Raw genomic sequence first — 27778 nt, forward strand, 5'->3', positions numbered from 1 at the left:
GGTCTTACATATGTGGTGTACAAGATTCTGAATGATTCCTTACACAGGTTCCTGAACGCCGTTCTGATGTTAGCCAGCCTCGCATATGCCACAGACGTTATTCTCTTTATGTGGGCTTCAGGAGACAGGTTTGGTGTGATATCAACTCCTAGATCTTTCTCTCTGTCTGTTTCATTAAGTACTTCATCTCCTATTCTGTATCCTGTGCCTGGCCTCCTGTTTCCACTGCCTAGTTTCATTACTTTGCATTTACTCGGGTTGAACTTCAACAGCCATTTGTTGGACCATTCACTCAGTCTATCCAGGTCATCTTGTAGCCTCCTACTATCATCCTCTGTTTCAATCCTCCTCATAATTTTTGCATCGTCGGCAAACATTGAGAGGAACGAATCTATACCCTCTGGGAGATCATTTACATATACCAGAAACAGTATAGGTCCAAGGACTGACCCCTGCGGGACTCCACTTGTGACGTCTCGCCAATTTGAGACCTCACCCCTCACACAGACTCGTTGTCTCCTGTTGCTTAGGTATTCCTCTATCCACCGGAGTACCTTCCCTCTCACTCCAGCCTGCATCTCCAACTTTCGCACTAGCCTCTTGTGTGGCACTGTATCAAAGGCTTTCTGACAATCCAAAAATATGCAGTCTGCCCACCCTTCTCTTTCTTGCCTTATTTTTGTTGCCTGGTCGTAGAATTCAAGTAACCCTGTGAGGCAGGACCTGCCATCCCTGAACCCATGTTGATGCTGTGTTACAAAGTTCCTTCGCTCCAGATGCTCCACTAGTTTTTTTCGCACAATCTTCTCCATCAGCTTGCATGGTATGCAGGTTAGGGACACTGGCCTGTAGTTCAGTGCCTCCTGTCTATCCCCTTTCTTGTATATCGGGACTACGTTAGCTGCTTTCCAAGTATCTGGCAGTTCCCCTGTTGCCAGTGATTTGTTATACACTATGGAGAGTGGTAGGCTCAGTTCTCTTGCTCCTTCCTTTAGAACCCAAGGGGAGATTCCATCTGGGCCTATAGCCTTCGTCACGTCCAACTCTAGTAAACACTTCCTTACTTCCCCACTGGTAATCTCAAACTCTTCCAGTGGTTCCTGGTTAGCTATTCCCTCACTTACCTCTGGAATTTCTCCTTGTTCTAAGGTGAAGACCTCCTGGAATTTCTTATTCAATTCCTCACACACTTCCTTGTCATTTGTAGTGAATCCTTCCGCCCCTATCCTTAATCTCATAACCTGTTCCTTTACTGTTGTTTTTCTCCTAATGTGGCTATGCAACAATTTAGGCTGAGTCTTTGCCTTGCTTGCGATGTCATTTTCGTATTGTCTTTCTGCCTCTCTTCTCATCCTGACATATTCATTCCTGGCATTCTGGTATCTTTCTCTGCTCTCCAGTGTCCTGTTATTCCTATAGTTTCTCCATGCCCTTTTACTTTGCTGCTTAGCTAGCCTACATCTTTGATTAAACCATGGGTTTCTCATCTTCATTTCTCTGTTTTCCTTTTGGACTGGGACAAACTTGTTTGCTGCGTCCTTGCACTTCTGCGTGATGTAATCCATCATATCTTGGGCCGTCTTTCCCCTGAGTGTGTGTGTGTGTGTGTGTGTGTGTGTGTATGTGTGTGTGTGTGTGTGTGTGTGTGTGTGTGTGTGTGTGTGTGTGTAGGGTCTGTGTAGGTATAGTGTGTGTGTAGGGTCTGTGTAGGTATAGTGTGTGTGTGTAGGGTCTGTGTAGGTATAGTGTGTGTGTGTGTGTGTGTGTGTAGGGTCTGTGTAGGTATAGTGTGTGTGTGTGTGTAGGGTCTGTGTAGGTATAGTGTGTGTGTGTGTGTGTGTGTGTGTGTGTGTGTGTGTGTGTGTGTGTAGGGTCTGTGTAGGTATAGTGTGTGTGTAGGGTCTGTGTAGGTATAGTGTGTGTGTGTAGGGTCTGTGTAGGTATAGTGTGTGTGTGTAGGGTCTGTGTAGGTATAGTGTGTGTGTGTGTGTGTGTGTGTGTGTGTGTGTGTGTGTGTGTGTGTGTGTGTGTGTGTGTGTGTGTGTGTGTGTGTGTGTGTGTGTGCGTGTGTGTGTGTGTGTAGGGTCTGTGTAGGTATAGTGTGTGTGTGTGTTTTGGTTCTGTGTGTGTGTGTGTGTGTGTGTGTACTCACCTAGTTGTACTCACCTAGTTGTGCTTGCGGGGGTTGAGCTCTGGCTCTTTGGTCCCGCCTCTCAACTGTCAATCAACAGGTGTACAGGTTCCTGAGCCTATTGGGCTCTATCATATCTACACTTGAAACTGTGTATGGAGTCAGCCTCCACCACATCCCTTCCTAATGCATTCCATTTGTCAACCACTTTGACACTAAAAAAGTTCTTTCTAATATCTCTGTGGCTCATTTGGGCACTCAGTTTCCACCTGTGTCCCCTAGTGTGTGTGCCCCTTGTGTTAAACAGCCTGTCTTTATCAACCCTGTCGATTCCCTTGAGGATTTTGAATGTGGTGATCATGTCCCCCCTAAGTCTTCTGTTTTCCAACGAAGTGAGGTTTAATTCCCGTAGTCTCTCCTCGTAGCTCATACCTCTCAGCTCGGGTACTAGTCTGGTGGCAAACCTTTGAACCTTTTCCATTTTAGTCTTATGCTTGACTAGATATGGACTCCATGCTGGTGCCGCATACTCCAGGATTGGCCTGACATATGTGGTATATAACGTTCTGAAAGATTCCTTACACAATTTTCTAAAGGCCGTTCTTATGTTAGCCAACCTGGCATATGCTGCTGCTGTTATCCTCTTGATATGAGCTTCAGGGGACAGGTCTGGCATGTTATCAACCCCCAGGTCTTTCTCTCTCTCGGACTCTTGAAGTATTTCATCTCCCAAGTGATACCTTGTATCTGGTCTCCTGCTTCCTACCCCTATCTTCATTACATTACATTTGCTTGGATTAAACTCTAACAGCCATTTGTTCGACCATTCCTGCAGCTTGTCCAGGTCTTCTTGAAGCCTCAAGCTGTCCTCCTTTGTCTTAATCCTTCTCATAATTTTGGCGTCGTCAGCAAACATTGAGAGGAATGAGTCTATACCCTCTGGGAGATCATTTACGTATATCAGAAACAGGATAGGTCCAAGTACAGAGCCCTGTGGGACTCCACTGGTGACTTCACGCCAGTCTGAGGTCTCACCCCTCACTGTAACTCTCTGCTTCCTATTGTTTAGGTACTCCCTTATCCACTGGAGCGCCCTACCAGTTACTCCTGCCTGTTTCTCCAGATTATGCATCAACCTTTTATGGGGTACTGTGTCAAAGGCTTTCCGACAGTCCAAAAAAATGCAGTCCGCCCACCCTTCTCTTTCTTGTTTAATCTTTGTCACCTGATCGTAGAATTCTATCAATCCTGTAAGGCAAGATTTACCCTCCCTGAACCCATGTTGATGGGCTGTCACGAAGTCTCTTCTCTCCAGATGTGTTACTAGGTTTTTTCTCACAATCTTCTCCCTCACCTTGCATAGTATACAAGTTAAGGACACTGGCCTGTAGTTCAGTGCCTCTTGTCTGTCACCCTTTTTGTATATTGGTACTACATTAGCAGTCTTCCATATTTCTGGTAGGTCCCCCATTTCCAGTGACCTACTTTACACTATGGAGAGTGGTAGGCAAAGTGCTCCTGCACACTCTTTCAATACCCATGGCGAGATTCCATCCGGCCCAACAGCTTTTCTCACATCCAGCTCCAATAGGTGCTTCTTGACCTCATCTCTTGTTATTTCGAACCTATCCAAGGTCACCTGGTTTGCTGCCACCTCTCCTAGCGCCGCAACATCTCCCTGTTCTATTGTAAAGACCTCCTGGAATCTTTTGTTGAGTTCTTCACACACCTCTGTCATTCTCTGTGTACCTGTCCTCGCCGACCCTAAGTTTCATCACCTGTTCCTTCACTGTTGTCTTCCTCCTGATGTGACTGTGTAGTAGCTTTGGTTCGGTCTTGGCTTTATTGGCTATATCATTTTCATACCTTTTCGCAGCTGCTCTTCTCACACTGACGTACTCGTTCCTGGTTCTCTGGTATCTCACTCTACTTTCTGGTGTTCTGTTATTACGGAAGTTCCTCCATGCCCTTTTGTTCAGCTCCTTTGCTGAACAAAAGGTTTGTGTGTGTGTGTGTGTGTGTGTGTGTGTGTGTGTGTGTGTGGTGTGTTGTGTGTTGTGTGTGTGTGTGTTGATTGTGTGTTGGTTCTGTGTGTGTGTTGGTTCTGTGTGTGTGTGTGTGTGTGTGTGTGTGTGTGTGTGTGTGTGTGTTTTGTGTGTTGTGTGTATGTGTGTAGGTATAGTGTGTGTGTGTGTGTTAGTACTGTGTTTGTGTGTGTGTGTGTGTGTGTGTGTGTGTGTGTTGGGTGTGTGTGTGTGTGTGTACTCACCTAATTGTGCTTGCGGGGGTTGAGCTTTGGCTCTTTGGTCCCGCCTCTCAACTGTCAATCAACTGGTGTACAGATTCCTGAGCCTACTGGGCTCTATCATACCTACATTTGAAACTGTGTATGGAGTCAGCCTCCACCACATCACTTCCTAGTGCATTCCATTTATTAACTACTCTGACACTGAAAAAATTCTTTCTAACGTCTCTGTGGCTCATCTGGGTACTAAGTTTCCACCTGTGTCCCCTTGTTCGTGTCCCACTCGTGCTGAAGAGTTTGTCTTTGTCCACCCTGTCAATTCCCCTGAGAATTTTGTAGGTGGTTATCATGTCTCCCCTTACTCTTCTGTTTTCCAGGGATGTGAGGTTCAGCTCCTTTAGCCTTTCCTCGTAGCTCAATCCTCTCAGTTCCGGGACGAGCCTGGTGGCATACCGCTGAATCTTCTCTAACTTTGTCTTGTGTTTAACTAGGTATGGACTCCAGGCTGGAGCTGCATACTCCAGGATTGGTCTTACATAAGTGGTATACAGGGTTCTGAAAGATTCCTTACACAAGTTTCTGAAGGCAGTTCTTATGTTGGCCAGTCTAGCATATGCCGCTGATGATATTCTTTTGATGTGGGCCTCTGGGGACAGGTTCGGTGTGATATCAACCCCCAGATCCTTCTCTCTATTTGATTCTTGCAGGATTTCCCCTCCCAGATGATACCTTGTGTTCAGCCTCCTGCTCCCTTCGCCTAATTTCATCACCTTACACTTTCCAGAGTTGAACTTCAGCAGCCATTTTCTAGACCATTCCTCCAGTTTATCCAGGTCATCCTGTAGTCTCTGCCTATCTTCATCCGTCTTGATTCTTCTCATAATTTTTGCATCATCAGCAAACATCGAGAGGAATGAGTCTATACCCTCTGGAAGATCGTTCACATATATTAGAAACAGGATGGGTCCAAGTACTGAGCCCTGTGGGACTCCGCTGGTGACATCTCGCCACTCTGATGTCTTCCCCCTCACCGTTACTCGCTGTTTCCTGTTGCTTAAGTACTCCCTTATCCACTGGAGCACCTTCCCTTTTACTCCTGCCTGTTGCTCCAACTTTTTTAACAGCCTTTTATGGGGTACTGTGTCGAAGGCTTTTTGGCAATCCAGGAAAATGCAGTCGGCCCACCCTTCTCTTTCCTGCCTAATTTTCGTTGCCTGGTCATAAAATTCTATTAACCCTGTGAGGCACGATTTACCATCTCTGAACCCATGTTGGTGGTGCGTTACAAAGTTATTTCCCTCCAGATGCTCTACGAGCCTTTTCCTCACGATCTTCTCCAGCACCTTGCATGGTATACAAGTTAAGGAAACTGGCCTGTAATTCAGTGCCTCTTGCCTGTCACCCTTTTTGTATATTGGGACCACGTTAGCTGTCTTCCAACTTTCTGGTAAGTCTCCTGTTTCCAGTGACCTGTTATACACCATAGAGAGTGGCACACTTAGTGCTGTGTGTGTGTGTGTGTGTGTGTGTGTGTGTGTGTGTGTGTGTGTGTGTGTGTGTGTGTGTTGGTTCTGTCTGTCTGTCTGTCTGTCTGTCTGTATACGTACTCATCTAGGTGTGTTTGCGGGGGTTGAGCTCTGGCTCTTTGGTCCCGTGGGTGGTGATAGTGGGTGGAGATGGTAGTAATCACAATTCTTTCCATCTCAAGTGCTTGAAATCTACAAGAGACGAGTCAAAGTTGGTTAAACATGAACGACACTTTGGAAAGCCGTGTTGTGAATCCTCCAATGATCTTTGTTTCTCAAGATGTAAACAAATGGCTTTTGCAGTTATCGCTTCAAGCAAGTTTCTTCAGAATAAACATTAAGTTAATTGGACGACAAATTAGATGAAATTGATCTCTCATCCTTGTCAAAAATCGAGAATGAATCACCCTTACATCCTTCCACAACTCTGATAACTTGCCCGAGTCTAATGAATATGCAAGACAAGGGCTCTCTCGGGTCTTTTTTTTCCATTTTTAGAGAACCCTAATACTTCAAATACCCTAATACTGTCAAATACTTCATCTGGATCTGAGGAGTTATTTGACTTGAATTGTATTATTTGTTAAATAACTTACTATTGCCAGCCTGTTTCCTTCGCCATTATTAGTCTAAGTTAAAATGCTGTCATGTAGATTCCTTAATTACTTCCTTCTCCCCTTATTTATATTCAAAATTGTCTACAAACTTATATTACTTGCAATGTACTTCGACATGAATAGAGAGATATAAGCTGATGATTGCCTCTCAAAATATCTAGAAATATACGCATTATCGTAGTCAAGGTTATAATGCTTCCATACACTCTTAACATTTTACATAAACATGTACAATGATAATATACTATGAAATTAATAAATATATACAAGTCGATGATTGCCTTCCAAAAAATCTTAAAATATTTTTTTTCCTTCAGCAGAGGGAACGTTTCAATAATTCTGGGAAAATAGTGACGGGAACTCCAAGCAGGACAGATTGTTACGTTTCACAGTCAATGACACGATCAGACAATGACAACAAATCATTTTGCTGTTGTTGGTTGAGGGGTATTTCCCACAATTTGTCCAGGAGTATATAACCTGCTGGAGCCGAGAGTCCATCACCACTGTCCTCAGCAAGAGTTTAACATGCAGACAACATTCACAGTGAGCGCCCTGCTCCTAGCAGTGGTGACAGGCAGCCCCCTCCAGGGCTCGTCACTGCAGCTCACCAACACACCAACACAAGATACCAATCTGGCGCCAATTTACACGTCGGACGAGGAGCTTGATTCATATTTGGTGCAAGTCGAGGGACGAGAACCGTCCCTAAACTCTGGTGAAGATGGTTTGAGTCATGAACGAAGAAAGCGACAGACCACAGTATCCGGATCCGCCAACACTGAACGCCTGGGTGGTGGGTAAGTGGACTCTCCTCACAGCTTAATATATTATACTTGTGTAACGAATTGGAGATCACACACCGGCTCACTGCTTATATAGAAACAATAAGGGTTTTGGAGAGAAGTCTTTTATATCTACATCAATAAAAGATTTCTTTTTGACAGTCTGTCCTAGGTTGGAGGCCAGTCGCTTGGTGCTAAACTCACCTGGTAGCTTACTATGTAACCCTACCAGTTACCATGTAACCCCTATCAGTTACCATGTAACCCTACCAGTTACCATGTAACCCCTATCAGTTACCATGTAACCCTACCAGTTACCAAGTAACTCAGTTACATGGTTAAGTGGAAGGGATTGGCCAACACAGAGGGGTCAGGGTTGGCCCTATTGCTCCCCTTTACGGGATCAGGGCTCAAATGGGGAACCCACTGAAATCTGCGTAAATGAAATAGTGGCCTTGGAGTCCATACAGTTACATTATGTGTACATAATTATAAAAAATCAGATATTGATATGCAAAATGAATGTTCTTATAGCAGATTTGCATTCCACGAGCACCCTATACTTAAATGATGCAACTGGGTACCTCCTACTAGTATAAGGGACAAGATATGTAAGGGAATTGTTCTGTATGTTGAAGGGGTCGTGGAACATGGGATGTGTTCCACGAACTATATCTCATGTTCCACGGAACATGGGGTGTGTTCAGTGTATTTCAAGGGTCAGGGGACTATAACGTATGATATGTTGCATGTGTTGTAGGGCTCTGCGAGACAGCGCTACCATCAACTTGGGTCACACCTTCGACACACACAATCCAAGGCGGCCTCAGTGTTGACCGCACCAAAGTTCCCGGGTAAGACAACCATATTCCACTGTTTATCATTGTTTTTGTAAACTGTTGGTACACTTTGGCTCAGTATTTTAACTCAAATTTGAAATATATAAACAGTAAAATGGACAAATTCATCTTCGTTAATTTAGTACAGTATATTTTTTATAAATATTTATCTATATATAGATCATATAAACAAAGATTCTGTACAATAAATTATACAGTAGCACAGATAATGTAGTAATTTGTATACCATGATGCAGCCTTGGGAGCGAGAGGAACGTGGGAGCCAGTTTGAGTTACGTGTATAAGCCCAACAAACAGACCTCCTTCACCGCCGGTGTTCAACACTCCCGGGGTGGAGGCGGCAGGTAGGCCTCTCTTCCAGCTGTTCTCGTCACACTTCGCTGTTAACACCTGTTACACCCTTCAGTCTAAACACCTGCTACACCCTTCACTGTAAACATGTGCAAATGCCCATTACAACATCCGCCAGTGTCATTACTATAGATTCTGTCATGTATTCATATACAGTTTATAAGTGTTATAAAGTCTGCATTTCCTCGTAAGATTATATTTGATATTTTCATCGCAGCTCAGAGTTTGTCTCGTGAAGAACCTTCATTAATTATTATTTCTCATTTAAATGTTAAAGCAAAACTATTTCCAACAGGTCCAACAGTTTTGGACTTGGTTTCAGTCACACGTTCGACCGGAAGAGGAGAGCCACAGAGAACTTGTAAATAACGTCTTGTGAAGAAGTGAAAGTTGAGTGTTCTTAAGATGCCAGCGTTCCTCTCCAGTATCACTAGAGGACCTCCAGAGACCCGTGTCTAACTAGTCCTGTCAACGCCTCTTATAGAGCGTCTTTGTCCGGAGCCACAACTGGTTAGGTTAGTTAGCGATGAAGTTTAATACAAGTTTGAATCCTACTGTACAAAATTAATTTTGATTTGTTGTACTAAGCCATTATGAACTTCAATTTTATAATGCTTTAGATATTGATATTTACATGTATTATATTTCTGTTGAATAAAGTTTATCAATGAAGGCAAAATTTTCTAATTTATTTCTCACAAATAACTTTAATATTTATTATAATTAGCAAAAGACTACAACATGTTTTGATTAAATCTTTTTAGAGAAACATTTGCTGATGACTACGGAGGTAAACTATTTATAATAATGCTCAAACTTACACTTTATGACACTAAACAGATGCAAACCTGAATTATTCTCGGTTATAAAGTATACTTCTTGGTTGTTCGGTATATTAATGAATTTACCTTAGTAACCCTCCCACCGTTGGTAGGCCTTAAGCTCAACACCGTTGATATAACTTTAATACATTATAACTTAATATAACTTTATACCAACTTTAATTCGTTGATATCTTAAGTGTACTCCGGACTTCGCAGCGTCTATACACAATACACAATTAATAAAGCAAGTCAACGATGGATTCCTGTATACATTTACATTAATCTTTACACACTATAGTGCCGAGATGCTTGCCTGAATCATCACAGCCTGCCCTCATCACAGCCTGCCCTCATCACAGCCTGCCCTAATCAACAAAGGCCAAAAGCTTGTTAATCCAGTCGCCAAACCCCCTGTTTATTAATAGAAAAATGTCTTACACACGACTCTCACAAGTGAGGACTTTCGAATATTTCTCGAACAGTGCTTCGTTGACAACCTCTGTTCGAATTACAACTCTGTAAACAACCCGTCCTCGACTCAAGTTCATTACATCCAGCGGTCAACCCGCTGCATAGTCGATGATGGTTGATATACACATTAATGAATATATCAATAATTATTAAGGACAAGACCGGAATATAACGATGCCAACACAGAAGACACTTCAATAATTATACCACCAATAATTGTATCTCACTAATTGTACCACCAATAAGTGTATCATTGCTAATTGTATCACCAATAATTGAATTATCAAGATTTACAGAGCACTGGGATGTGTATAGTAGTGTTTCAATGTAGTTTGTAATTTATCTTAAAGGAAAATAAGTACAGAATCTCAGTTATGATAGCCACAGTTTTCTTTATTGATAAATACTCGTCACTCACAGTAGTCAATACTGTCATATGCATGTGTGTTGTGGGTCATCCAAGGGTCACTATCAGTTCCTCTGAGTGAAGGTGAACTTGAGAGGCCGTGACGGAATGAACACGAGGCGACTGACGAGTTCCAGGTCTTCATACTCATAACCAACAGTGAAGCGTTGCATGGCCTGTACAGGAATAACATTTATTAATCAAACAATCATTCTTTTAAGGAAACTAATATTTGTAAATGCTATTTCTTCTCTTCGAGTCAACAAAGAGAACCACTCAATTCTTCAAATTGGATCTACGGAGCATGGCTGATTCACCAGGAAAACAAACCCAATTTTTAGGGTATATTTCGACATAACAGATAATTAGCAGATCTTCCTCACAAAAGCCACGAGACTTTAAATTAGCAGATCATTATTTATAGGGTCCCGGAAGTACAGTCGGATTCGCTCTCGACTAAATCTTTAATTCCGGGTTCGGATTCCGAACGGAAGGGAAATGATTAGCTGCGTTTCCAATTCCATAATTTCCCTGTTCACCTACTGTAAATAGGTTAATCAGCTTGTTGTGGGGCTGCATCCTAGGGAGGGTCGAAGTACCCCCCCCCCCCACCCTTGGGGGGGGGGGACCTCGATATAAGCCTAACATGTATATATACAATGGTTACGTGTCCCCCGACACAATGAATTATTAAATTATAATCTTATTCACTTTGTAATATAAATATATTTCTTTAGTCTATCACAAAATACACTTTCCAAGTGCCAGTAACAGAAAACGAAAACATTTCTTTCAATAGATAACACTTAAATACAACAAATTATTTTTGTTGTTCTGTGTTTGTCTTCTCGAAAACGATTACTCCATGTCTTATTGAAAGAGTTCTCCATTCTTGGATTACTTGGCGCAGAGAAACATTTTTGGGTGACTAATTCTAGCGAGACACAACTGGACGACTTACTTTAGCGAGACACTACTGGATGACTTACCCTCGCGATAAAAGTGAACATTTTTTGCTCAGCAATGCGGCGACCAATACACATCCTGGTACCAGCACCAAAGGGCAGGGTGGCATAGGGATGGATGGGGCCAAGGGGCTTGTGCCTCAACCAACGCTCAGGAATAAACTCCTTTGCCCGCGGGAACAAGGACTCGTCCCAGCCCATCAGCATGCCGAGCATAGCCACCATCCACTGGGCGCCGCCAGAAACGTGTCGAGTTAATGAAACAGATAACACATGCATTATTATACGCTGATGTAAAGTGACCTTTTAGGGCAATGTTTCACAATATTCATATGGAAATGAAGCGAACGTTCACTTTATTACAGTGAAGGCAACACACCCCTTTAGGAATTAAGTAGCCACTTAGTACAAAGTCCTTGTCCAACGTTCTTCCCATTCCAAGTACTATAGGGAAAACCCTGGAAAAAAAGAATATTCAATTACACATGATAATATTATATAATTAAAATCCAGTTCAGCTTTTGCACACCAATGAATTGAATATAAAGAAAACACTAGAGGGGAAAAAATTGCTATTCCGGATGCCTTCAACCTTCTCACAAGGGGTTTCTCTCTCTCTCTCTAAGGTTTCTCACCTTCTGAGGTGAGGCAAGTTCACCTTCGTCCCCCAGCAGCACTGAACTAAGTAAGCAACACACGCTTCTGAAGTTCATGCTGGAAAATCATCATTAAACTTCCACTTGACTCTGTGGAAATAAGTACTCTTACCATCAGATCTGGGGGTCTTAGTGTCTTTACAGCTGACCAAATTGGATTGCCAGCCTTCATAAGAATATCACAATAAAGGAACTGCAGAAGGCGTATTGGCCCTTACAAGGGAACTCCTGGTTATATTCAAATAAAATTATTATCATACATGTCCATCCCTTGCTCAAAGCAATCCAGCGATCCCATGTCAATTATGTGACCTGGTAATTTGTTCCATAATTCTACACCGTTCCTAAACCAATTATTTTTATTGACAGAGACAGAGAGAGAGAGAGACAGACAGAGACAGAGACAGAGACAGAGAGAGAGAGAGACAGACAGAGACAGAGACAGAGAGAGAGAGACAGACAGAGACAGAGACAGAGAGAGAGAGAGACAGACAGAGACAGAGACAGAGAGAGAGAGAGACAGACAGAGACAGAGAGAGAGAGAGAGAGAGAGAGACAGACACAGACAGACACACAGACAGACAGACACAGACAGACAGACACAGACAGACAGACACAGACAGACAGACAGACAGACACAGACAGACAGACAGACAGACAGACAGACAGACACAGACAGACACAGACAGACACAGACAGACACAGACAGACACAGACAGACACAGACAGACACAGACAGACACAGACAGACACAGACAGACACAGACAGACAGACAGACACAGACAGACAGACACAGACAGACAGACACAGACAGACAGACACAGACAGACACAGACAGACAGACAGACACAGACAGACAGACAGACAGACACAGACAGACAGACAGACACAGACAGACAGACACAGACAGACAGACAGACACAGACAGACAGACAGACAGACAGACACAGACACAGACAGACACAGACAGACACAGACAGACAGACAGAGACAGACACAGAGACAGACAGACAATGTGTTTATAATTTACATTTAATCTATTTTTTTTTTCAAGTTAAGTCATATCTAGCTTGTGAGTATCTAAGGTAGTTTGTGGAGTACAGAACAACTACATCTACTCTGACAAATGTTCATATCACAACAATAGAGCCAGTCAACTGGTTTTTTGATTGAGTTCAGATCCTTTTACCTGGGTTTACCTAAAGATAATTTCGAGAATTCTTTTATTCTCAATGACCGGCTTTGGGGCCAGGCTTGTTTGGTGATGAAGAGATGGGTCAGGGAGCTGTTTGCAGCCGTCTGTAGGTCCGATTAAAAAAAAAAAAAAAAAAAAAAAAAAAAAAAAAAAAAAGTAATCTGGCACTTCCTGTAAGACTGTCTAATTGCCTCTTAATAACATCCACTTTTGTTCCGGCAAAATTTCTTATGTTATCTTTCTCGTTTTTTCGTCCAAGTACACTGGAGTGCTGAGAGACTATCCCTGTAATTGATGTGCTGTACCGTATCAACACGTGTAGTATTTATTTTCTGTATATCTCATATTTCAGAAATGTTTCATACCTTGACTTGAGAGAGGAGTATCGAGCAGAACTCAAGGCGGGAAAGCACAAGGGAAAAAGTCTACTGTATTACTTTGAGTTATTACTTTTAACGTACACATTACTAAAAATAATGTTTTGGCACAACTTACTAAAAATTTTGCTACTCGGTTCAAACAACTTTTTTCTAATTCATAAAGTCACATTGCCATTAACACAGATTCAACACTAGATTCAATTATTATATTTATAATATTTCTAGCTTACTATTATTGCCATTTTATCAGAAAACAGGAACTAACTCAAGCTGATGTAATTAGTCCTAAAGATAAAGACAAAATATAACAGTCATATCAAAGATCACAGACAATAACAAAAAAAAACCTCAGAGTGCCCAAAAAGACAATGACATGTAAATACAATACATGTATTTACTGCCTACTGCTCGCACAGTAGACAGACATACTGGAGAAACTAAGGCAGACTCGTAATAACCCACACCCCACTGAATGCATTAACTGTCTCTGAAAGAAAAAATCCATTGTGTGATAATCAATAGTTTGTTTATAAATAAAATATAATTGCTGTTAAAATTCACATATTAGCCCGATAACTCCAGGGAGCCAAAGGGGCTCCCCACAGAAAACCAACATTGAATGTAATGAAACATACCAGCGTTTGTCCATTCTGTACCCAAAACCCTTTACCCTGCAAGTTTGGGTTAGGCTAGCCCAAAGCATCTGGCCTTCAACCTCTGAACAAATAAACAAATAGACATTCTTGTACTATAAATTTGTACCTACAAGAGAAAGTTTGTCAATTCAAGATTATCTATCTTAGCTTACTTGCCATTTTTTCTAGAAACACTCAAATGTGAGTGTCTTACTCCCGCTCTTCATCTCCTCATGGGTTGCTGACGCCATACCGGATACATCTTCCATAGTTTCGACACCCATGAGGTCGATGAAGAGCAATGAGCCTGAAATCAATGAAAAACAATATATATATAGACATGATAGGTAAAACAGAACATATGGATGTGTCTGCCCCTGTTAAGTCTACTTAACATCCTAAAATAATGTGGTGATTATAAGAATTAACTCCAGTGCTGCGCTGCTTTTATTGTGACAAATTGTTGGTGCGCCAAAAATTAAGCGTTTTTTATAAAAAAAATTGGATATTTGTTAAAATCCCTTCCCTGAAAATGTACATGGGAAAAAAAAAAAAAAAAAAAAAAAAAACAGTTTTCAATGTAATGGAAACCCCATTTTCATGGCGAGCCCCAGAGGCTCCCTGAAGCTGTCTAAACTGACATGTGCCGTATTATGTTTGTTGTTGGTGGTGGTGGTGGTTTGACAACACGACTCTGCTGCTCCTCCAATTTTGTCAGGTGCTCTTTGAACCAACAGCTACCCACAGATGATGTAACATCTCCAGAAGGTAGAAAAGTACACAGTGACCCAAATGTGATTGAAACTACCGGCTAGACCAACCCATAATATCCCATTTCAACTTCACTAACGTGTTGCTCCCTGGAGGAAGTGTGCTGCTCGATGCTCATTGTTTCCACCTCCAGGAGTTTTCCCATTTATTCTGCTACCATGCACACCAAAATGAAGTCTGAAGGTCAAGAAGAAAGAAAGCACACCCATCAGGAATAATCCAGGGGTCCCTCTAATTACCCAAGGCTACCCAAAGCCACCCAAAGCTCCTTGACATTATGCTAGTAATGAATAAATGATATATTTACTCATTATAATGTTGGTGCTGAATATAGAACATGGAAAAACATGTTTACTCTGAAAAAAGTATCATTTCATAACAAAATTAGACGAAAATAAGCTGCTGGTGATGCCAAAGTAAGTCGATGGTCCAAGTGAAGATGTTTGTTTTGAGGCGCTCACCTTTCTGGGTGCCTGTCCTGATCGATGGCAGATATAGAATGCTCCAAAATCACATGTGCATATCTGTAGGCCATTGCACCTCGTGCCTCTCTGAGGGGGGCCAGGTTCTGGTCGTGGTCCACGGTAGGCCTAGAACTCCACCTACATCGACTGATATCAAAGTTAGGAATATCCATATCAGCCTGGATAGCTCCGGGGAGAGCCAAAGGGGCTCCCCCCAGAAAATATAAAAAAAGGAATTCTTACCTTGGGCTATGGCGGAGAATTTTTATTCTTGTTACTGTATGGCTTCTTGAGGACTGGGCATTTTGTCTAGTTTCCTCCTTCATTTTTTTTTTAAATTTCTCAATTTTTTAAAAAAAAATCGTCCATGCCATTGATGTCAATTTCCTGAAAAATATTGACAAAAGTTCAGTTAACTAATGATAATAAAGTGCAAAAAACAGCATTTAATGTAATGAGATGTCTATTTCTGAGTGAGCCCAGGTGGTTCCCTGAAGCTATGTTGATATAGTGCCAAATTAATAGGTGCCATTAGTTGCAGAGTTCTTTTTGACTGACGGGGACGACGAGCCAGAACCTGGCCCTTCCAGAGAGGAGGCCAGGTTCCAAGGGGGTCAGAGGCACACGGAGCAGTGGTACTATGATAAAATTTGTGAGTGTTTCATTATTTCTGCAACTACGAGAAGCACCCAGAAAGTCAGCGAGAAAAACCAGACCACTGCTGGCTAGAAATGAGACAGCAGCTTCAAAACTGCCAAAATAAATACAAGAAACGCCTACCAATGAATCATGATCTCTAGGGCCGGGATGGTGTTCTGCCTTTTTTAACCCTTAGACCACGCAATACATATATAGACGATGGGAATAGCTTTACCAAACCTGCACAATACATATATAGACGATTGAGGCTCTAGCACACGATATTAAATGCCCTGTGAGGGATAGGGGCAGCTTTAGTCCAGCCACGACCGATAGTTAACAGACGCCACCTAGAAAAACACTGTGCGCAACATTCCTGGGTGGGAGAGCCTCAGTACTAACTGAGCCGCCAAGGCTAGCGCACGCAGCATGAGCTCTCAACACCCCTGTTCAGCTTGTGACCACAGCAGTGCCTAAAAATGTCAAAATATATATGTACATGCTATTATTTAGCAATGATAGTATTACAGAAGACCCCTGACTGTGACAAAACTGACCAGGATTCTGATAATAGCAGGATTGTGGAGATATTTAGCGCTGTGCTCCATGGTGGGAGGAGTAATGCTGAAAGAGGGAGGGAGGTGGCATCATCTTCTGACTGTGTACTCACCTAGTTCTTGTGGGGGTTGAACTTTGGCTCTTTCGGCCTACCTCTCGACTGTCAATCAGCTGTAACTAATTTTTTTTTTCCCTCCAAACCCCTCCCCCCAGGAAGCAGCTCCATAGCAGCTATTTAACTCCCAGGTACCTATTTACTGCTAGGTAACAGGAGCATCAGGGTGAAAAACTTTGCCCATTTGTTTCTGCTTGGTCCAGGAATCAAACCCGGGCCACAGAATTTAAAAGTATTGCATGCTGTCCGCTCAGCTACCAGACCCCCCACCTGTGTGGCCACCTTTTATTGACTAAACTTACCATACCAGCTTAGTGGTTCGCTATAGTGAACACAAATGTAGATACTTGTATATAACGAGTGTATAGTGTAATAACAACAATAGGAGTATGGTTGGGAGCTGCCATTTTGGTGAGGGAAGGGTGTCATTTACATGACATGTCATGTTGTGTACTGGTGGCCACTATGGTCTTTGGGCACCATACCAGCTTATTTGTACAGGTATGGTGAATAAAACATGTAGATATAAAACATAAATGTGTGTGTATAGTGTAATAACACCACAAACAGTATTGTTGAAGGAGAAATATTAGTGTATCTGGCCTTGAACCAGCGAGGGTGGCAGCCACCAGCTGACTGTGTGAGTAGCTATGTCTCTTATTGCCTGAACTCTCCATACAAGCTTAGATGTACAGTTATGGTGAACAAAACATGTAGATACTTTTATATAATGTCTGTGTATAGTGAATAAAAGCAAAAACAGTATGGTGGGAGGAGCATGTTGGTGAGCGAGGTGAGGGAGTGGCTGATGAATGGTGGCCAATCTTTGCTGCTTTTTGACTCACAATACCAACTTAGTGGTTCGTTATGGTGAAGAAAACATGCAAATACTTGTATATAACATGTGTATATAGTATAATAACAAAACTATTTGTTTATTGTTTTTTTGAACATAATATGAATCACTAAGAAGAAGGATGGGGGAATCAGGCCCATTACCATTGGCAACACCCCTCCAACTAGAGAAAATAGTTTAAAGCCAAATGGATTGAACACTTTGAGTAATGACATAATAATGAAGAGACATAAGGTTTTTAAACAGGAAGATCCTGTGTAACAAATCATCTTACTTTATATGAGAGCCACAGAGATACTACAGGAAAGATGATTGGGTACACTGTGTCTATCTGTACTAAAACAGGTTTTGATAGAATCTCACACAAAAGGCGGTTCTGGAAACTGAAACATGGAGGGGTGACAGGGAGACTTCTGACATGGATGAAATTTTTTTTTTAACTGACAAGACAGATGAGAGCAGTAATCAGAGACAATGTATCTGCCTGGAGGAGTGTTACTAGTGGAGTAACAGGGTTCAGTTCTCACACCAGTCATGTTCATCGTCTACATAAACGATCTACCAGAAGGAATACAGAATTATGTTAACTTGTTTATGGATGATGCCAAGATACTGGTGAAGATAGGAGATACAGACGATTGTAATGCTCTTCAAATTGATCTAGATAAAGTAAGTGCTTGGAGCATCAAGTGGCAAATGGAATTTATGTGAATAAATACCATATTATGCAATGTGGAATCAGAGAAAATAGACCACACACAACTTACAAATTATGTGGAAAGAAATTACAGAACTCTAATAAAGAACGAGACCTAGGGGTGGTTTTGGATAGTAAGCTGTCGCCAGAAGAACACAAAGAACATTGTGAGAGGAGCACATGCATTGCTTGCTTCTAATTACATTTACAGTATCTACATTCATGTTCACCATAACGAACCACTAAGTTAGAATGCCGAGTGGCAGAAGCAGCCAGTGACTGGCTGCCACTCCCTCCCTCCCTCACCTCACTCGCCACCATTCTCCTCCCACCATACTGTTTTTGCTTTTATATACAGATGTTATATATAAGTATCTGCATGTTTTGTTTACCATAGCGAACAACTAAGCTGGTATAGTAAGTCCAGACAGTAAAAGGTGGTCACAAAGTCAGCAGACAATCCTACTTCCCTCCCCACCAAGATTACTCCTCCCACTACAGCACTAATTATCACAACATTCCTGCTATTATAAGAATCATGGTCATTTTTATTACAGTCAGGAGTCTTCTCTAATAATATCGCTAAATAATAGCATGAACATGTATATTATGGCATTTTTAGGTGATGCTGTGGTCACAAACTGACAAAAGATTAAACAATCTATGGCTCACAAATGGCATTCTCAACTCAATCAACAAGAAACATGAATATGAAAAGAAAGTTAGGATTGGCCTAGTTTCAAGGGAAGTAGCTAAAAGGTACTCATCAATGCTTACCAGTATCATAAGAAAGGCAAAACTTGCATATTATGTGAATAGATTCAATGAAGCAAAAGGTAACATGAAAAACACTTGGAAAACTATCTCTAGTATCCTAGGAACTAAACAACACTCACATAACCAAATAAAACTCTACAAGGATGGGGATATACCGTCAACTGATTTAGAAATGGCAAATGAATTTAATAGTTTCTTTTCATCGGTTGGTGCTAATCTTGCCAGTAAAATCCCACAGACTCAGACACATATTAACACATATCTCTCAGGCAGCTATCCAAACTCTCTTCTCCTTTCACCAATCAGCCCGGCAGATGTTGTGTCCATCATACACTCTCTAAAAACCAAGGCAGGGAACACCAGTGAAATTCCGTCCATTGTGTACAAGAGAGCCTCCCATGCCCTTGCCCCACCCATAGCACTACTGTTCAACAAATCTATAGAGTGTCACACCTTCCCTGATATCCTCAAAAAAGCAAGAGTAACGCCAGTCCATAAAGGAGGCAATCCGGCGGACATAAACAATTATAGACCAATATCAAATCTACCCATTCTATCAAAAATATTTGAAAAAATTATTTACAAACAGCTCTATTCCTACCTCGTAAAATTCGACATACTCAGCCCCTGCCAGTTTGGCTTCCGGTCCCAAAAGAGTACCAATGATGCAATCATTAGTCTCCTTGACATTATCTACTCAGCCCTTGACAAAAATGAGTTTCCGATTGGACTCTTCATTGACCTAAGAAAAGCCTTTGATACTGTTAATCACAACTACCTCTTATTTAAACTCCAGCATTATGGAATCCGAGGCCTTGCCCTTGACTACATCCGATCCTATCTTAGTGACAGACACCAATATGTAACCATCAATGATACAACTTCTTCCACTCTACCAATTACCGTTGGAGTGCCACAGGGCAGCATCTTAGGACCTCTTCTATTTCTTATATATATAAACGATCTGCCTAATGTCTCTAATATTCTCAAACCTATATTGTTTGCTGACGATACTACCCTTATCTACTCAAACCTCAACCCACATACACTAAATAATGTTGTGAATAATGAATTAAAAAAAGTCCACTTATGGATGTCAACGAACAAACTAACATTAAACATCGAAAAGACTTACTACATCTTATTTGGAAACAAATCATCAAATGCAATTCAGCTACAGATAGACAACATTAACATCAGTAATAAAAATGATGGCAAGTTTCTTGGCCTATTCCTAGACAAGAGACTCAACTTCAGCACCCACATTCAACACATAACTAAGAAAGTCTCTAAGACAGTTGGTATACTCTCCAAAATCAGATATTATGTTCCTAACTCTGCTCTCCTCTCACTATATTATGCACTAATCTACCCCTATCTTAATTATGGTATCTGTGCATGGGGTTCTACCACTGCAAACCACCTTAAGCCCATCATCACACAGCAAAAATCTGCTATCAGAATAATAACTAACTCTGCTTTCAGACAACACTCAGCTCCCTTGTTTAAATCTCTAAACTTGCTAAATATTAACTCCCTCCACACATTCTCTTGTGTCAACTACATTTACAAAACCCTGTTCTTAAATGCAAACCATGCTCTGAAACTCTCCCTGGACAGATGTAATAGGACCCATTATCACCACACCAGAAATAAATATCTCTTTGATATCCCCAGGGTCAAACTTAATCTGTGTAAACACTCTATGCAAATTAAGGGACCTAGTCTATGGAACTCACTCCCTAGTGAATTGAAAAACTGTAAAACTTTTGCCTTATTTAAAAGCAAAACCAAAAAGTACCTAACTTCATCTATTTAGTTTCCTACACTGAGCTTTAATTTGCTCTGTACCTAGTGGTACCCAATCTCCTAATTTTTATGTAATATCAAACAACCTTATCATTGTGTTCATTGCTGTCTTCTTTTATGTGCTAGCCATATGCTGTATTGTGACTACCAATTTTTGTCAACTACCATTCAAGCTGTCATTGCAATCAATCTTATATTGTTTCTGCTGTATTGTGCCTACCAATTTGTTGTCAACTACCATTTTAAGCTGTCATTGCAATCAATCATAGCTACCTATGTGCTTTAATATACTGTACCTATAATTTTCTCTCATCTTTTTTTTTTTTCATTCCATGTAATCTGTTATCATTTTTTTGTCTATAAATTTTGCAAGTATTTACCTCCTTAAAATTTTCTTAGATTAAGGACCTGCCCGAAACGCTGCGCGTGCTAGTGGCTTTACAAGACTGTAATTACCATAATTGTATCCTCACATTCCTTATGTACATTCTTGTATATGCATAAATAAATAAATAAAAATAAATAAACAAGCTGAATAGCCGTGCTGTGAGCTCATGCTGCGTGCGTCAGGCTTGGTAGCTCACTCAATACTGAGGCCCCTCACACCCGGGAATTTTCCCACGATTTAAAAAAAATAAAACGGCTTCTGTTTACAAGAGCCCTGATGAAGTTGTGGTGAACCCCGTGTATCCGCGGGCCGTTTAAATCTTGCGTAGTACTCCAATACATCATATGATGGGATGCGCAATTTATAGCAAGTCACTCAACCCATCATATGATGTGTTGTGCAACTTAAGGGTTAAAGGTTAGAGTTTATGAAAGTTAGCCTAAAAATCATGAATATCTCATTTAAGAATAGACAGACAAAACAAAAATAAAGAGAACAGAAGCAGAGATAACAAGGGAGAAACAAAGGCAAAGAACAACACGGTAGACTAAGTAAGACCAGGATCAGTGAAATTGGGGTTATGGGGTATAGGCAAAGCAAGCAAAGACAATGGAGTCAAGGAAGCAGGAGGATGGATCAGGTCAACAAATAATGGATCAAGTCAGCAAGCTTTGAATAGGGCTGTTAGTTTGCAACAATATTCCACTCTAGAGACTACAATATGTTTATTAACTACATACCTCATTTGTTTAATTTTTCCTTGAGATGTTGATTCTCATCTATTTCTTTATACTTATTGATTAAGACTGTCGTCATCTTTGTCCCACACTTTCCCTTCAATTGTTATTGAAGGTGCAAGTGTGAGGGCATGTACATGTTCCTCATCTGGTTGATGTGGAACATGTTCATGTTCCACATCAACCAGATGTGGAACATATTCCTTGGTGGTCCTATGGAGAGAGCAAAAGGCCATTAGTGAAACAGATGAATCCGAAATATTTTCTCTTATGCAAAATCTAGATTAAAAAAAAAGTGTTGAATGTAATGAAATTTCAGTTTCTGGATGAGCCCCAGAGGCTCTCTGAAACCATCATACACTGATCAGTGCCATATTACTCAGTGCCATTAGTCAAAGTTCTATTGGTCTACAGAGGGCTACAAGCCAGAACCAGGTCTCAGAGGCAAAAGGAGTGATGGCCTTTGAACACTTCAATGTAAAGTTATTTATACTTGCCACCAACTGGGGAAGGAACCCAGAAAGAGGGAAACCAAAAGACTGCATGGTTAAAACTAAAGACCACAGCCACAAGAAGTTGACATAATAGCACTAGAGATCTGCCATGAGAATGATAAACTAACGACCATAAATGCATACAGTCCACCGCCAAGCAGCACATGGTCAAAGGAGGCGCTAGATAATAAATGGGAAGGTCTCACAATAAGAGAGATTATAGCGAGAGCGGATAACGATAGATCACGACTGTTTATGGTTGGCGATTTCAACTTTAAGTCCATAGACTGGGAAGCATATGAAGCTAAAACAGAAGATTTTCGGACCTGTAGATTTGTAGACATCCTGGAAACATTCTTTTATCAACATGTTAAACAAGCTACGAGGATGAGGGAAGGGGACGTTCCCTCCATGCTAGATTTGATATTTACCAGGAAAGAGGAAGAAATATTTGACATTCAGTACCTTCCTCCCTTGGGTAAAGTGACCATGTCTTTTTGGGAATAAAGTATGCAATGCATTATAATCTGGAAGAATACAAGTAGGTTGAAGCAGTTGAAAAACCTGACTTCAGGAGAGGACATTATGGCGACCTTAACATATGACATATGGGAGCCGGTCCCATAACTAGGACATATGGGAGCCGGTCGGCCGAGCGGACAGCACACTGGACTTGTGATCCTGTGGTCCCGGGTTCGATCCCGGGCGCCGGCGAGAAACAATGGGCAGAGTTTCTTTCACCCTATGCCCCTGTTACCTAGCAGTAAAATAGGTACCTGGGTGTTAGTCAGCTGTCACGGGCTGCTTCCTGGGGGTGGAGGCCTGGTCGAGGACCGGGCCGCGGGGACACTAAAAGCCCCGAAATCATCAAGATTCCCTTAGAATATTTAGAAACTAAATTATTTACAATAAATTCTGAGTAGTTACTTCACGGAAATATTAATTGTATAATTTCAGAATATTTTCAAGAACTCAGTAATTATTCAATTAAGATTTATATCGGACTCGTATTTAGAGACTAGAAATTCTCACTTTAATTCTTTTCAATTGCAGTACAGTCAATAGTGTGTGTTAAAGGAATGTAGTAATAATTTCATTCTATCAAGTTCATTCTAGTATTTTCGGCCATCTAATAATTAATGTGACCTTTTTATTTGGTTTATAATTGCACATGTATTTTATTTGACATTGTATACAGTACAGTATCTTGTTTCACAGTGATAAATGGTAGTCAAGTCAGGTTGTGTATTCTATCTGTCTGCGTATTACTTTTACGAATGAGACGAGGATACAAGACAAAAGAATTTCATTCATTGGTGGAGCGAGATTCTGACGCCGACATCTGTCACCACCTGTCAATAGGTGAAGTGATTGATGGTTCTCACTGGTGCTGTGGAACGCGGTTAAGAAAAAGTATGAATGAAGGATAGTTCCGATATAGATGCTCGAGAATTTTAACGTAAAAGGTTCGGGAATACTTTGAGAGGTTATCGAGAGTGGGCTTAAGTGTCGAGTTAAGAATGCGTTAAAATTTCAAAGGCGATAGCTTGTGATAGCTCCTTGCATACTACACCCAGTAGGGTCAGTTTGTGTGGAATAGCGAGGAAAGTGTGGGTTGTAGGTACACATTTCTCAGAAGTAAAGGCATGGTAGAAAACAACACTACCTGGGAAGGGGGGGGGGGGGCGCGACAAACCCCCAACTGTGGGGGCGGTGCTGGCGTTAGCTCTTTAGAAAACCCAAGCGGGCCCCACAGTGGGGCAAGGTGACCCCATCGGGAGCCCAGGGAGTGCCCAGGCGGGAGTAATGGATCCGGGGGCCAAAGGGGCAGCAGCCCTGGACGATAGCAGGATTTCGTTGAGGGCTCTCGGTCCACGGTATCACGATGATTGGGGTGGCCATTGGGAGTGATGGGGAAGTAGACCCCAACAATGGAACATCTACCCCCGTCCAACAACAGATTCCAGGGGATGATGCAACTGTGGGGCCCCTGGCATTGGTGCAGTCTGGTTCACCGAAAACAGTACTAACTCCATCCTCAATCAGCATAGCAACCACAATCACCAACAAGCACCATACTACCCACAACCACCACCAAACTACCACCACCCACAAGCACAACTACCACTACAACCACCACCACCACTCAACCACACCCACAACAACCACCACAACTGCCACCACACTACCAGCCACAACCACATCACTACATACCACACCAACAACAACCACCATACTATCATCAACACTACCAACCACATGCTCTTCCGTATCAGACCTCCACCCAACCCTCAACAAACCCCTTCCCAGTGTACCCCTCTTCCCCCGGGCCCGGTATTTGTATGTTAATATTTTGGAGGGTGGGGAATGGATTAATTCAGTTTCCTTTATTTCTTATGGGAAAAATCACTTCGACTTACGATATTTCGAGTTACGATCCGTCTCTCGGAACGGATTAGCATCGTAAGTCGAGGCCCCATTGTATATAATTGCTATAATATACTCTACAAGTGAAATCAGGATCAGCTAGCTAATACGGTACAGTATTTTAGTTAAATACTTACAATTTTTTCTTTTATTTTAAGTAGACCTTCAATTGAAGTCACTTGTTGAAGATGATGTTTGTAGTCTATTTTGCTGAAGGTGAAACTTTCATTTGCCGATACTTTTTTCCTGTAATATAATTTAGAAATATATTAGTTAAAAAATCTAGCATTGAATGTAATGAAACGCCAATTTCTAGGCAAGTTCCAGTGGTTTGCTGAAGCTACCATTTCTAATGCGTCATACTATTAGGTGTCAGTTGAATGGTTCTATTGGCCTATAAGGCACCATAAGCCAGAACCTAACCTCAAAGAGGCACTGTAAACGTGGCAAATATGCCTTCAAACAAGACCACAGCCTCAAGAACAGAGGGTTTTATTAGCATGTTAAGGGATTTAAACAAGGGAGCCAAGTGTTGTCTGAAAGCAGAGTTTATTATTTTGATAGCAGATTTTTTGCTAGGTGATGATGGGCTTCAGGTGTTTTGCAGTGGTTGACCCCTATGCATAGATACCATAAGATAGGGATAGATTAGTGCATAATAGGGAGAGGAGAGCAGAGTTAGGAACATAATATCGGATTTTGGAGAGTATACCAACCGTTTTAGAGACTTAGTTGTGTGTTGTATGTGGGTGCTGAAGTTTAGTCTCTTGTCTAGGAATAGGCCAAGAAACTTTCCATCATTTTTATTACTGATGTTGTCTATCTGTAGCTGAATTGCATTCGATGATTTGCTTCCAAGTAAGATGTAGGTTTTTTCTTTAGTAAGTAGTAGATTTTCACATCAACCAGATGAGGAACACGTACACGCCCTCACACTTACACCTTCAATAACAATTGAAGGGAAGGTGTGGGGCAAAGATGACGTCAAAGTCTTAATCAACAAGTACAAAGAAATAGATGAGAACCAACATCTCAAGGAAAAATTAAAAAAATATGAGGTATGTAGTTAATAAACATATTGTAGTCTCTAGAGTGGAATATTGTTGCAAACTAACAGCCCTATTTAAAGCTTACTGACTTGATCCATTATTTGTTGACCCGATCCATCCTCCTGCTTCCTTGACTCCATTGTCTCTGCTTGCTTTGCCTATACCCCGTAACCCCAATTTCACTGATCCTGGTCTTACTTAGTCTACCGTGTTGTTGTTTGCCTTTGTTTCTCCCTTGTTATCTTGAGGTTATCTTGAGATGATTTCAGGGCTTTTATTGTCCCCGCGGCCTGGTCCTCGACCAGGCCTCAACCCCCAGGAAGCAGCCCGTGACAGCTGACTAACACCCAGGTACCTATTTTACTGCTAGGTAACAGGGGCATAGGGTAAAAGAAACTCTGCCCATTGTTTCTCGCTGGCGCCCGGGATCGAACCCAGGACCACAGGATCACAAGTCCAGCATGCTGTCCGCTCGGCCGACCGGCTCCCATTATCTCTGCTTCTGTTCTCTATTTTTGTCTGTATTCTTCAATGATATATTCGTGATTTTTATGCTAACTTTCATAAACAAACCTTTAACCCTTAAGTTGCACAACACATCATATGATGGGTTGAGTGACTTGCTATAAATTGTGCATCCCATCATATGATGTATTGGAGTACTACGCAAGATTTAAAACGGCCCACAGATACACGGGGTTCACCACACCTTCATCAGGGCTCTTGTAAACAGATGCAGTTTTTAAACAAAATCGTGGGCCAAATTCCCGGATGTGAGGGGCCTCAGTATTGAGTGAGCCACCAAGCCTGACGCACGCAGCATGAGCTCACAGTGTAACACTGTAAGGTGTTTGGTTTAGTTGTATTTAAAATACATAGAGAAACACGAGTCACATACAAGGATTTGGGAAGGCGCCAGCTTGGTCGGCCTGAGTTTCACACCTCTAAGAGTTAATGACCCCAAGTGACCTAAGGTCAGATCATGCGAATTTCACCTTACTTCTACTAATCTTATAATTGGAGCCTGGTAGCCTTCAAACATGCCGACGTTTAAAGAGTGGCTTGGTAGAGAGCCGGAGGCTATCTACTTGTGGGCGGAGTTAGCTACTAGGTTCCCCAATTTATACTCTGAGAGCTATCGATTCGAGAGCATTAACAAGACAGACAGAACGGCAGTCAGCAGAGCAGAGAAGACGGCCCTAGCAGGGAGGCTGTCGGCCGGCAGGGCGGGACAATCTCTGCTCTACTATAGATCCCCCCCCCCCTCTATCCAGCTATAGGCAGACACTTGGCGAGTTGAACATTAAGGTGACTTTGTCGTGTTTTACAAGTGTTGTGTGATGATCAGGGGCAGTCAGTTGTAAGTGTTCTCAGATTCTTGGAGGATGACTCTCTTTACATATATAGATCTTGAACATTGCTTAAATTATGATACTTAGTATGTGAAATATAATTGAATTTATTATTTAAATTGCCTTTGTGTCCCCTAGAGTTTGAGTTGAGGTGAGAAAGCCTCTGTGGTTACTGGTTCATGATACTAATGAGTACATGATACAGATGAACCATACTAATAATGACCTTTTGATAACATTTGAGAATATTGTGATACAGGCAAGTTCCATTCCTTGTCTTGTATGTGATGATCTAGAATGGATGGTGGCAGCATTTCGTCTTCTATCTACTCTCCTACTTCTACTATCTACTATTCTACTTCTACCTATCTACACCTCTCCCTCCACCCCTCTCTAAACTCTCACTTTCAACTAATGACCCTCCTCGCTCCTCCCTACCTCTCACCCCAAACCCTCACTAATTACTTCACTTCATTTCTTTCCTTTCGTGTTCTCTTATACGTTTCTGGCAATGAAATGCATTCTAGAGTTCTCTCTAGAGTTTCGGGTAGCGGATCAAGTTACGGCGCCTGGTAGTCTTAGCACCTAGGTAGTCAA

General features: G+C 41.7%; 1 protein-coding gene and 1 long non-coding RNA gene across 3 annotated transcripts in view; one reads left to right on the plus strand and one right to left on the minus strand.

Annotated features, from left to right (window-relative positions):
• The first annotated feature begins 7005 nt into the window (after positions 1-7005).
• Positions 7006-27778, plus strand: part of LOC138372019 (uncharacterized) — a 141298-nt gene continuing 120525 nt past the window's right edge. The window contains exon 1 of one of the 2 annotated variants that reach the window (XM_069337085.1): positions 7006-7319. In XM_069337085.1, the coding sequence (XP_069193186.1) occupies positions 7048-7319 (272 nt within the window). In that variant the 5' untranslated portion in view covers positions 7006-7047. The remainder of the gene's footprint in view (positions 7320-27778) is intronic. The other variant, XM_069337084.1, reaches the window with a different exon arrangement.
• On the minus strand, positions 10185-11644 carry LOC138371940 (uncharacterized). The gene is made up of 3 exons (XR_011230580.1): positions 11561-11644; positions 11206-11409; positions 10185-10392 (listed from the first exon to the last, which is right to left on the minus strand). It is a non-coding gene; the product is annotated as an uncharacterized lncRNA (long non-coding RNA).

Source organism: Procambarus clarkii, chromosome 37, assembly GCF_040958095.1.
Source record: "Procambarus clarkii isolate CNS0578487 chromosome 37, FALCON_Pclarkii_2.0, whole genome shotgun sequence".
Classification (NCBI taxonomy): Eukaryota; Metazoa; Arthropoda; class Malacostraca; order Decapoda; family Cambaridae; genus Procambarus; species Procambarus clarkii.